The sequence below is a fragment of the Neltuma alba genome, unplaced genomic scaffold, assembly GCF_004799145.2.
Source record: "Neltuma alba isolate B1F8T4 unplaced genomic scaffold, ASM479914v2 tig00011134_pilon, whole genome shotgun sequence".
Lineage (NCBI taxonomy): Eukaryota > Viridiplantae > Streptophyta > Magnoliopsida > Fabales > Fabaceae > Neltuma > Neltuma alba.
This window is the reverse complement of record NW_021635870.1, coordinates 150,542-161,862: the sequence shown is the minus strand read 5'-3', so window position 1 is coordinate 161,862 and position 11,321 is coordinate 150,542. Positions and strand designations below refer to the sequence as shown.

The following is an 11,321-nucleotide window of genomic DNA, read 5'->3' as shown; positions in this document are numbered from 1 at the left end:
TGAAACTTAGATTACGAAGAGGTACTATTTACTTGATTTTCATATTTTGGTTAACACAAAGAACTATATTTATATTCATCTAAAAAGCTTTGTATAGGTAGTGTGATTGTGTTCATATGTATGTATAGTTGGGATTAAATGAAGGTACAAATATATACTTCTATATTCATCCAAAAAGTCTTTATATAGAGACGATGAGAAAATTAGAAAACATTTGGTACAAATAACTACAGGAGGGAAAATAATGTTCAGAATATACATACCGTCCAATAAATAGTCTGCTAGTTGATTCCTTTTAATTTGTCTTCTTTGTTCTAGATTTACAAAAAGACAATTGCTATTAATAAAAATTTTGGGTGCATCAAAGAGAGAGAGAGAGAGAGATCAAGTTTAATTAATAATTAACTGTCAAATTGAGATAGGAGGGTGTTGGAGATAATGCAGGGATTTGATAAAGGGATAATTTGGTAATTGTAAAATTTTATTTTAATTTTTGGTCTTTCAAATTAATTACAATTTTTAAGATCCCTCTTAATAAATACTAATTTTTTTAGGTCCTTCTCCCTAATTTTCCCTTAAATTTTCACATTAATAATAAAATTTAAACTCGTAATTTTATACAGTATAAATTAACTTATTATTAATTAGATTAATTCTTATTAGAATTTTACTTTATTTGTTATTCGTGAATTGAATTACTTTTCATTCCCCAAAAAAAAAAGGGTTGAGATTTGATAGTTGGGGAAGGAATAATTCACTATTACAGACAGAACATTAATCACAGCCAATACGCATGTTTTACACTTTTACTTTTACCGGCACCTTTCATCGGGCGGGGGAAGGAATATGAAACTTCAGGATCAAATGAAGAAAATAGAGGCATTCTACTATTCTAGGACTTCAAGATTCTATAATATTAATAAAAACATCGATTCTTTTTTTTTTTTCCTGGATAAAGAAGCATCGATTCTTTACTTGCATTCGAAGATGTTAAAAAGATGCCTCTATTCATGTGTAGGTTTGAAATTATAAAATTTATTCCGGAAAAAGTTATAAGTTAAAATTTTCGGTGAGAAGTTATAAGTTAAATTGAAAATCATAAAAATCAAGTCAATTAAGACCTTTTTTAAATTAATTTGTGAGTATTTAGTTTTTAAGCATTTACAAGTTACAACTTACTCCATACAATTTTCTTCAGTTCAATAGATTTTTTTCATTTTTTAAAAACAACTTATAAAATTATTTTTACAAAATGAAGTCAAAAAATAAAATCAAACAAGTTATAAAGGTCATCATATCATTGTTAATTGATTTTTCTTCCCCGCTTAAATATCAATATCAACAGGAGATTCCTTAATTGTTATCTCTAAGGTTTCGGATGCCTATAGTCATTATTCTTCTTATCCCAAAAGTCATTCGTGGTCTGTCTCCCAATATGACAGGCGTATTATTCAAGCAACAAAAAATCGAAAGCTCACTAAACCGATTGAAACATTGAGTTAAGAGTCAGTAGGTCAGATCGGGATCTAATCAGAATCAGATCGGTCATATTAAAATAATATAATTTAATTGATAATAACATTTATAAATAATAATCAGTAATCATTCATATTTAATTCTACCAATTAACATTACTTAAATATGTATCTATTTTAAATGTTAATTTTTTTATGTTATTTTTAGATGTTTGAGACAAAAATCCGATGCACTATGTTAAAATATCTCTCTCTCTCTCTCTTTTTTAAATTTTCTACTCTTGCTTCTCTCTTTTTTTTCCTTCTCTCTCCCACGTGACCACTCTTTATTTTTCCCTTCACAACACTCATAGCACCTTGCCCCTTTCTTATTTGAACAACGAACAGGCAGGAAGCACAATACTCTTAAAACACACATCACGGTTCCCCATTTCTCTTTTACAGTTAAATTTTTTTCATCTCAGTATCTTCCTTCTTGTCTTCTAATCGTCTAATTTCTCCTCCCACTCTCTCTCTCTCTCTCTCAGTTTTTTCCCTTGCACAGCTTCAACAGCAAATTATTCTTTATGGTGAAGCCTGGAATGTTGAATCATCTTCTTATTTTTCTTGGATTTTTAGTTTCTAAGCTAAAATGCTTCTTCGCTTCATTTTTCAGCATATTCAGGAGTTCTCTTATAATAAGGTTTGTTCAGTATATCTCTCTTTATTTTTTCTCTTCCTTTCCCTTCTTTTTTTGTTCCCTAGCAAACTCTCTTCTCTTTTTTCCTAGTTTGTACATTTTTAAAAGGTAAAAAAGTTTAAATTGGGTAATCCATCCCAATCAACAGTTACCCAGTGTAACATCAGTTTTTACTGGTTAAACCGGTTTGTCACCGGTTTATTCTATTACCGGTCCAACAAGTGAACCTAATTAGATTGGACACCAATTTACCGGTTTTTCAATTAAACCTTCTGGTCCGGTTCGGTTTTTTTTACCGTGATATTATTCCATTTAAAAATCCCACGTCAGGGGCCAAAAAAAAAAACACAACCGATCCTCGGACTTGTATAAATTGGGGTCCTTTACTAGAGGTCTGTCACCAGAACGCAAAGTAAATACCTTGCTCTTTTGTCAGTCACCAGCCGGCTGAAGGAATGGATCAGTTCAAAGGCCAGCCTCGTCTCCCCAAATTCGCTGTTCCCAAGCGATACGATGTAAGGCTTCAACCCGACCTCGTCGCTTGCTGCTTCTCTGGTTCCGTCGCCATTGACCTTGACATCGTCGCCCCTACCAGTTACATCGTTCTTAATGCCGCTGAGCTCTCTGTCAGCGATGATGCCGCATCCTTTACGAACCGAGATTCTTCTAAGGTATGGAGTCCACTTTTCCCTTTTCCAACTTGGATGAGAAGGGTTGCTTGTGATGGCAGCTTTTATTTTAGAGTGTAATTCGTGCAAAGACTATGTTCATCGTAGAAGAAAATTTGTACAGGACTTTCGGAGGGCCAAGCATGGTGCTGGAAGTTTTATAAGATTGGTGTTTCTTTTGACTCATAGTTCATTCTATATTGGTCGATGGGCGGGTATTGCCTGTTCGATAGCTTTTTAATGTCCTCACACCCCCCCCCCCGGGCCGGAGCTTCTGATTCTCTACCTAGTGGGATAAGCTTATTGTTGTTACTGTTGTTGAGCTCTTGATACTCCAATTTTAAGACTCTAGGTTGTCGAAACTTTTCTCATGCATTGGGACTGCCGTAAGATGAATAGAGCCAAATTTTACAAAAAATGATCTGATCCATTGTTTCTGATTCGTTGCTCTCTCACGAGAATGTGGACGCACGAACGAACGTAGTAGTTGCAGTAAATTTTGCTAATCGCAACTTGTTAGAAGGTTAAGTTTGCCTTCCCCACTTCGAGCATTTTGTAGTAGACAAATGGATGTAATTGATCTTTCTATAATAAGAATTGTTTGTTGGTTTATTTTATCTGTTTTTTGAGCTAATTCAGGGGTTTGATTGATAACTTCGAAATTCTCGCATCTATGTTTTTAGACGATTATATTGACTATTGATGATGTAGAATGAGTGGATGTCTATGCAGGTTTTCAAGCCTTCAAGAGTCGAGCTGTTTGAACAAGACGAGATTTTGGTATTGGAGTTTCCAGACGCGCTACCGATTGGGTTGGGTGTTTTGACTATTCAGTTTGATGGAATTTTGAATGACAGAATGAAGGGATTTTACAGAAGGTAAACATTGCTACGTATTCTTTTAGTTTTTCAAAGTTTCTACTGGTTCACCGGAAAAAAAAAAAAAAAAGAAGAAGAAGAAGTTTCTACTGGTACCCAAAAGGTCAAATTATTAACTTGGTTGAAATAGCCGAGTTCAAAACTTTCGAAGATCAAAATCTGTGTTTTTTACAACAAAACTGTACAGAAAATATGGTGCAATTTTTTTTTTTATGCTTATAACCCTTTTTCATTTTTTAACCTGGAAACTTGATGGATGTCATTTCACTACTGCTTGTTCTGTCATTAACCAGTATTTATTAATTTTTCGTGATTATATTCCAGCATATAATGAAAAATGACTGTTTGGGGTTCTTTTATCCTTTCGTAGTACCTATGAGCATAATGGTGAGAAGAAGAATATGGCTGTTACTCAGTTTGAACCAGCTGATGCCAGAAAATGCTTTCCTTGTTGGGACGAACCTGCTTGCAAGGTCTGTCTCTGTCCCGCCTTCCAGAGTAAACACACCTTTTCTAAGAATTTTGATGGGTAGAATTTTGAATTTTGGAACAGAAATGTAGGATTTCAAGTAAATAAGCTTCCCTTTGGTTCATTGCTTAGGCGCTAAGGCCATTTTAGGTGGGGCAAAGTTGATGGACTTTTGGCTTTCGATTGTGCTAAGAAATGAAGAATAGTTTGAGTTTGGGCGCACTATTCACACGAGGTTGACCTTGCAGGCTACTTTCAAGATCACATTGGATGTGCCTTCGGAGCTCACGGCCCTTTCGAACATGCCAGTCATTGAAGAAAAAATAAATGGCAATATTAAAACAGTTTCATATCAAGAATCGCCAACCATGTCTACATATTTGGTTGCAGTTGTTGTTGGTTTGTTTGATTTTGTGGAAGACCATACCTCTGATGGTAATATCGTGCACCCTATTGGGGCTTGAGTTTGTATTAGTTATATTTGTCCTAGTGCTCTTTAACGTCTTTACAGGGGTCAAAGTCCGAGTGTACTGTCAAGTTGGTAAGGCAAACCAGGGGAAGTTTGCTCTATATGTTGCTGTGAAGACATTGGAACTATTCAAACAGTAAGCTTGAGCTGTTAAAATTCTTTTATATGATGAATATCTGGGGAGGGGAAAAAAAAACCCAAAAAGTTGATTCCCCTGCAAGTTTAATAAATCACTTGAAACTTTTGGGACAATTTTATTACTGATCCATAAAATTTGTGTCCATAGCCCAATTACATGAATGAAATTGACTGTAGGGGTAAGGCAAAGAAAATGCCTAGTTAACAAAAATAAGTGTGCGTAGGTGTGTGTGTCTCTTAAACCCCCCGGGGGGGGGGGTTTGTAATCCCTTCCTAAATTGACCTTGTGATCTTATAATGCATCAGACCTTTTCATTATCACATTTTCCATCCATTTTTGCTTTAGGTTTGCAAAGGAAAGTTAGGGGGATAGCATGGATTACATGTTAGTCATTGCAGTAGTCAGTTTGCATTCCTCGGTTCGTATGGCCATGCTGCATCATTTGTCATTCAATACACTACTAATTACTATAACTTAACAGTTATTTTGAAACCCCTTACTCTCTGCCGAAATTGGATATGATTGCAATTCCTGATTTTGCGGCTGGAGCCATGGAGAATTATGGTTTGGTTACATACCGAGAGACTGCTTTACTCTATGATGAGCAACATTCTGCTGCTGCCAATAAGCAGAGGGTAGTTTGCTTATTTCCAAAGTTGCTTTATTCATCGTGCAGAACTAGTTTCTGATTGCTAGTTGAAGTCATAAAAATTTCTTTGGTTTCTGTAAAGGTTGCAATTGTCGTAGCTCATGAACTGGCTCATCAATGGTTTGGCAATCTTGTCACGATGGAATGGTGGACACATTTATGGCTGAATGAAGGCTTTGCAACATGGGTAAGATTTATAGCCCATATGTGCTTGTATCATTGCTTCCATTGTGCCGCATTCTCACTCTTCTTCTCAATGATTGGTATACTCAGGTTAGCTATCTAGCGACTGATAGCTTGTTTCCTGACTGGAAAATATGGTCTCAATTTCTTCACGAAACTACCGAGGGTCTTAAGCTGGATGGCCTTGCAGAATCCCACCCAATTGAGGTATTGTTAAATCCTTGAGTTTATTTGTTGGCTTTCACATTCTTTGGATAATTAGTAGGTTAATTTTATCTGAGCTTGTGGGATATATGAATCAACAGTACAGAGTAATAGCATGTATAATATATACGTGTGCGCGTCTATATGAAAATGCATAATACTAGTTTATGTCTGTATGTAACATCTTTAGTGTTCAATGTTGGGGCAACAAGGATAAACTTATCCTTTTGGTAATACCTGATCAATATTTAATCAATTGCCTTATTTTTTTATTGTGTATTTTAACCAAAGTAAATTAATTCTCTTTGCAGGTAGAAATAAATCATGCCCATGAGATTGATGAAATATTTGATGCAATAAGTTATAGAAAAGGCGCATCTGTAATCAGGATGCTACAAAGCTATCTTGGTGCTGAATGCTTTCAGGTCAGTGGTAGGACATTATGCGTGTTTAATGCTAAATTTGAAAGAGTTACGCAAGTAAGATATGCAGTGTATCCTTGGGAAGGACATAGCTAAAACTGTTGCGTTGCAGATTTTTCTCTCAATTTGACTGACTGGGGTTTTTAAACTACAAATAAATCGGTATAGGCTGCAATGTCAAGTTTGTGGTATATAACACATCTTCTTGATTGAATTGTCAATCCACTTTTTATATCATTATTTTTTAAAGGTAGATAGTTAAAAAGGAGTATAGGACTTCAATAGGTGCACCCTAACCACAACTGTTACATTTAAGTTGAGATTTGTATATTAGATTGATACCACTAGAGTCGAGACTCAACGCTGTAACTTGCGTTGAACTGAACAATGAAAGGTATATGTGGACAATGTAATCTGCCGATGATGTGAAGATCCTGTGATGCATATATTTAAAATCGTATATTATAAAACCATGCAAAATGTGAATATTTGCATATTCCACTAGTGAGGTAAAATTATATATTGCTTGTTCATACAAATAGAGGTCACTGGCTTCATATATAAAAAGACACGCATGCTCAAATGCTAAGACTGAAGATCTGTGGGCTGCCCTTGAGGAAGGATCTGGTGAACCTGTGAACAAATTAATGGACTCATGGACAAAGCAGAAGGGCTACCCTGTTGTCTCCGTCAGAGTCAATAATCATAAATTGGAGTTTGAGCAGGTTCTGTTGTATTTGATTATTTCACAAGTTCTTGTTTATGATTATTTTCATAAGAAAATGCCTTCTAGCATGCTTTATAACTTGTAAGCTTTCTTTGTTAATGGGCAGTCACAATTCCTCTCTAGTGGTGCTCATGGAGAAGGCCATTGGATTGTTCCAATAACATTGTGCCTTGGCTCATATGATGTTTGCAAGAATTTCCTTCTGCAAGAAAAAACTGAAACACGTGACGTCAATGAGCTTTTTGGCTCTCAGATTCCTCAAGAAATAGGACCACGCTCCTGGATAAAACTTAATGTGGATCAGACTGGTTTTTACAGGGTGAAATATGATGAGGGGCTTGCAGCTAGACTTAGATATGCTGTAGAAAAACAGTTATTATCTGCAACAGACCGATTTGGTAAATTGATTAGTGGTTGGCAGTTTTGGTAGTAGAAATCCGAATGACCATTAATTCAATTGTTTCTTTGACAGGCGTTTTGGATGATTTATATGCACTTTGTATGGCTCGCAAGGAAACATTGACCTCCCTGCTTGCCTTGATGGGAGCCTACAGGGAGGAACTTGATTACATCGTGTTATCCAACCTAATTACTGTAATGCCATCTTCCGCATGTTGCTATTTCGTTGGTTATAATTTTTTGTTTTTTAATTTTAATTCAAACCTCATTTTCCAGATAAGTCATAAGGTCGAAAGGATTGTTGCTGATGCTATACCAGAGCTACTAGACTACATTAAGCAATTCTTTATTAACCTTTTCCAGTTCTCCGCTGAGTAAGTTGTTAGATATATGAATCATTATATGCTGTTCCCAGTTTTGTAGCAATGCCCCACCTTAACTTTCCTATGGCTTTAATAATGTAGATAATGATTGGGAAAACGAAAGCAAGTTTACGTTAGAGTTGTTATGTCCGCTAGGAGTCATGTTGTACGATATATTGCTATTGCTAGTAACTGTGTTGTTTACCGAAAGAAAATTCTGAACAGTCTAAAAGAGATCCTTTCATATATACATCTTTTTTTTGTAGATTTTCCCCCTTAAAATCTCTTTTATCTGTTCAGGAAGCTTGGCTGGGACCCTAGACCAGGTGAAAGCCATCTAGATGCAATGCTGAGGGGAGAAGTTTTGACAGCCCTTGCCGTTTTTGGACATGATCTGACACTGGATGAAGCAAGCAGACGTTTTCAGGCATTCTTAGAAGACAGAAGCACACAGCTTCTTCCACCTGATATAAGAAAGGTTGTCTGCAGCCTCAGTGCAGCGCTTGAAATTTCCCTCAAAACCTCCTGCTTATAATTATTGTGAATTATGTTTGCAGGCAACATATGTGGCAGTAATGCAAAGGACAAGCAAATCTAACCGTTTTGGTTATGAATCCCTTCTGAAAGTTTATCGGGAATCTGACCTAAGCCAGGAAAAAACACGCATTCTAAGTAATGACCTACCTTTTACTTTAGCAGAATTCTTTTATACTTTGATTTTTCATGGTCAGGATACCTCTTAACTTTGGATTCTTGCAGGCTCATTGGCATCTTCACATGATCCAGATCTAATTCTTGAAGCCCTTAACTTCATGTTGTCTTCTGAGGTATCAACTGTTTTATTTTTTGTTTGCGTTGAAGTCAGAATACACATTTACACACATTTGTGGAGAATTATTAGATTGGAGCTTTATATCTGGGTTCTTTAAATGGTCAAGGTACGAAGTCAGGATGCTGTTTTTGGACTTGCTGTTAGTGTGGAAGGACGAGAAGTAACTTGGTCATGGTTCAAGGTAAATTACATAAGCAGTGGTCATATTAAGTGCAATATGCATTGCTGAAGTGAATTCTTGTTTAAACTGCGATAGTAACAATTTTAATTTTATTATCCCATCGTGTCCAAAGCTGATCAATGTCGAATTAGGGTCAGTTCAAACAATTTAGATTATAACTGCTATTATAAGATTTAGTTGCATGGCCAGACTTTGAGTCAGGAAACTGGCCCAATTTTTGTACGTTCAAAATTCTGCTCTAACAGTGAATGTCAGGATTTAATGCTTCATTTTTTTGCGGCAACTTTAGGCCATTGAGGCATGAAAAATCACCTTGTAGACGACCTTATTTTGAAGAGAGATCACGACATATAGTCATTTTTAATAAGTAACCCTGTGGCTGTTGTATGGTTTTCTAACTGTCGCTCTGCTGCCATGCAGGAGAACTGGGAACATCTCCTCAAGACATATGGTTCAGGATTTTTGATAACTCGCTTTGTTAGTGCAGCTGTCTCACCGGTATGTCTCTGTACTTTGTCCTATTGAGTTTGACTCGCACGCCATGAATCTTCTCTCTAAAATTGTGCGCTATCCATGCAGTTTGCTTCCTTTGAGAAGGCAAAAGAAGTAGAGGAATTCTTTGCTACACGTACGCATCCTTCAGTTGCTAGGACGTTGAAGCAGAGCCTGGAGCGGGTTCATATCAATGCATCATGGGTTCAGAATGTTCGGAATGAGCAGCATCTGGCCCAGGCTGTGAAGGAATTGGCATTCGGGAAATACTGACTACCCTATGCATTCTCTTGTTCTGGTGTTTCTTTCTCTAGACTCTAGTTGTCGTGCAAGTGTGTTGTGTGCCCTTTTTTGTGGTTTTTGGGTTTTTTTTTTGGTGTGGGGTGTTGAAGTACGGTCGGATTGAAGTTTGGCTGACTCAGAATAAATCCTTTCCATGTACGAATTAACCTTGGTTGATCTTTACCTAGAAAAATGAATTATGAAATTAACTAGAATATATAGATGGCGATAGTTTCGACTCGAGTTCCGGAAAATGTTTTATATGGTGTATGCAGCTTGCAAGTGACTTGGGCAATCGCGGAAGGAAAGAAGAAAATTTTCTTCCTCCTTTTTTCCTTCCTGCCTCAGAAATTTCGTATTGTTTAATTTTTAAAAGACCAAATTAAAACTTTATACAACGTCAAATTGCATCGGCCCAACGGAGCGGGATCGATACTCAAGTGTTTTGTGCTGTGGCAAAAAAAATAAGTGTTGTTGAGAAAGGTTTAAGGAATGAAAGAGAGATAAAGGTTGAGCGTAATATTTTTAACATGTGGGCAATAATTTTTTAGACTTAATTTACTCATTTATTTTAAATTTCACGTGTCATTTGGGTTGATAATGAATTTCTTTCAAAATAGTGTTAAGGCCTATTAATATGGTAAGTCTTAGCAATAATGATATTTGTAAAGTGATAATTTGATTTTATTTTTTGCGCACTCGAAAGATAAAGATATTTATATTTAGAGGTACATAATGAATTTAGTGATGACAAGAATTATTTATGGTTGAGACAGCACTTGCAAAGGGAGAATTCATAAAAAAGACATCCAAATTATTAAATCCCAGATCGGTTTAAGTATTTTGATAATATTGAATCTGCAAATAATAGTATATTTTTGTAAAAATTTCTTATTTGAGATTTAATAATTTCAAGAATATTTTCTCATTTGCAAATGGCACATGATGAAAATTGAAAAGGAAAAAAAAATAAAGACATCTCATTTTCTATTTTTAGAGTTAGTTGAGTGTGAATGGTAGGAGCAGCAAGATCCTCCCCTCCAACTTGCCGTTGACATTACATTAGCAATGACCTCATAAAAAAAGGGGAAAGAAAGAAAGAAAGGAAGAAACAAGGCAATGATGAAATGACTCTTGAGGCATGGAAGTTGCCAGTGAGAACAGCTGAATATATGGTTTAGTTATTTGGTATGGAGGACTTGGTAAGCATTTCGGCTCCAAGTTAACAGCCCAAATCAGCCTTGGTGCTTGTCGCCTCTGGATTATGACACTGTCATTTAAAATGCTTAACTCGCTATCAATTAATTCCTTTTGTCAAATATCCCATAATTGCCATTCAAATTTTGTTGACTATGTCGTCTTTTCAAGAAAATGATTTTTCTATCCGCTCACAACTCTGTTACCCAGAAATGAACAATTACAAAAATACTTGATTTTGTCCATTTTTGACTTGTTTGAATATTGGAAAAAAAATATTTTTTTCAGAAAGGGCAATGAGATCAGAAATGGATGAGTACTTGGCCTTGTCCTAACGTGTCAGACTAATTAACAACAAAAAAGTTAGATGACAACCAAGCGGCAACAAGTTAAATACTTGGAAAGACTAGCTGATTAGATGAATTTACAAGTGAAAACAAAATAAATTTGCTCGTGTCGTGTGGGGATTACGAGGGGAGGTGTGAACGGTGAAAAGCACCGACAAAACCTTGCTATACAGTAATTAATCTTTCCTTCTAAATTAAAATTATCGTGATGGAATCAAAGCTTGCGATACTCTTTTTCTTTTGTTTGTTTCCGCTTTCGTTTCGATG

The 11,321-nt window shown here is 35.9% G+C and overlaps 1 protein-coding gene across 1 annotated transcript; it reads left to right on the top strand.

The window, feature by feature from the left end:
* The first annotated feature begins 2,547 nt into the window (after window positions 1-2,547).
* Window positions 2,548-9,753, top strand: LOC114761766 (aminopeptidase M1). Its single transcript, XM_028951197.1, has 19 exons — window positions 2,548-2,825; window positions 3,555-3,700; window positions 4,071-4,173; window positions 4,418-4,604; window positions 4,681-4,774; window positions 5,259-5,412; window positions 5,509-5,613; window positions 5,700-5,816; window positions 6,125-6,238; window positions 6,778-6,960; window positions 7,069-7,360; window positions 7,435-7,556; window positions 7,638-7,735; window positions 8,024-8,201; window positions 8,281-8,395; window positions 8,483-8,550; window positions 8,662-8,736; window positions 9,157-9,234; window positions 9,316-9,753. Exons 1-19 carry the CDS (start codon window positions 2,610-2,612, stop codon window positions 9,499-9,501), a joined length of 2,631 nt encoding a protein of 876 aa, XP_028807030.1. The 5' UTR covers window positions 2,548-2,609; the 3' UTR covers window positions 9,502-9,753.
* The last annotated feature ends 1,568 nt before the right edge of the window (window positions 9,754-11,321 follow it).

Excerpts from the sequence above, each read along its gene's own strand:
- LOC114761766 (XM_028951197.1), top strand. The coding sequence starts at position 2,610 with ATGGATCAGTTCAAAGGCCAGCCTCGTCTCCCCAAATTCGCTGTTCCC. Across the intron at positions 3,701-4,070 it reads ATGAAGGGATTTTACAGAAG|TACCTATGAGCATAATGGTG; the intron begins GTAAACATTGCT and ends ATCCTTTCGTAG. Across the intron at positions 4,605-4,680 it reads GGAAGACCATACCTCTGATG|GGGTCAAAGTCCGAGTGTAC; the intron begins GTAATATCGTGC and ends ACGTCTTTACAG.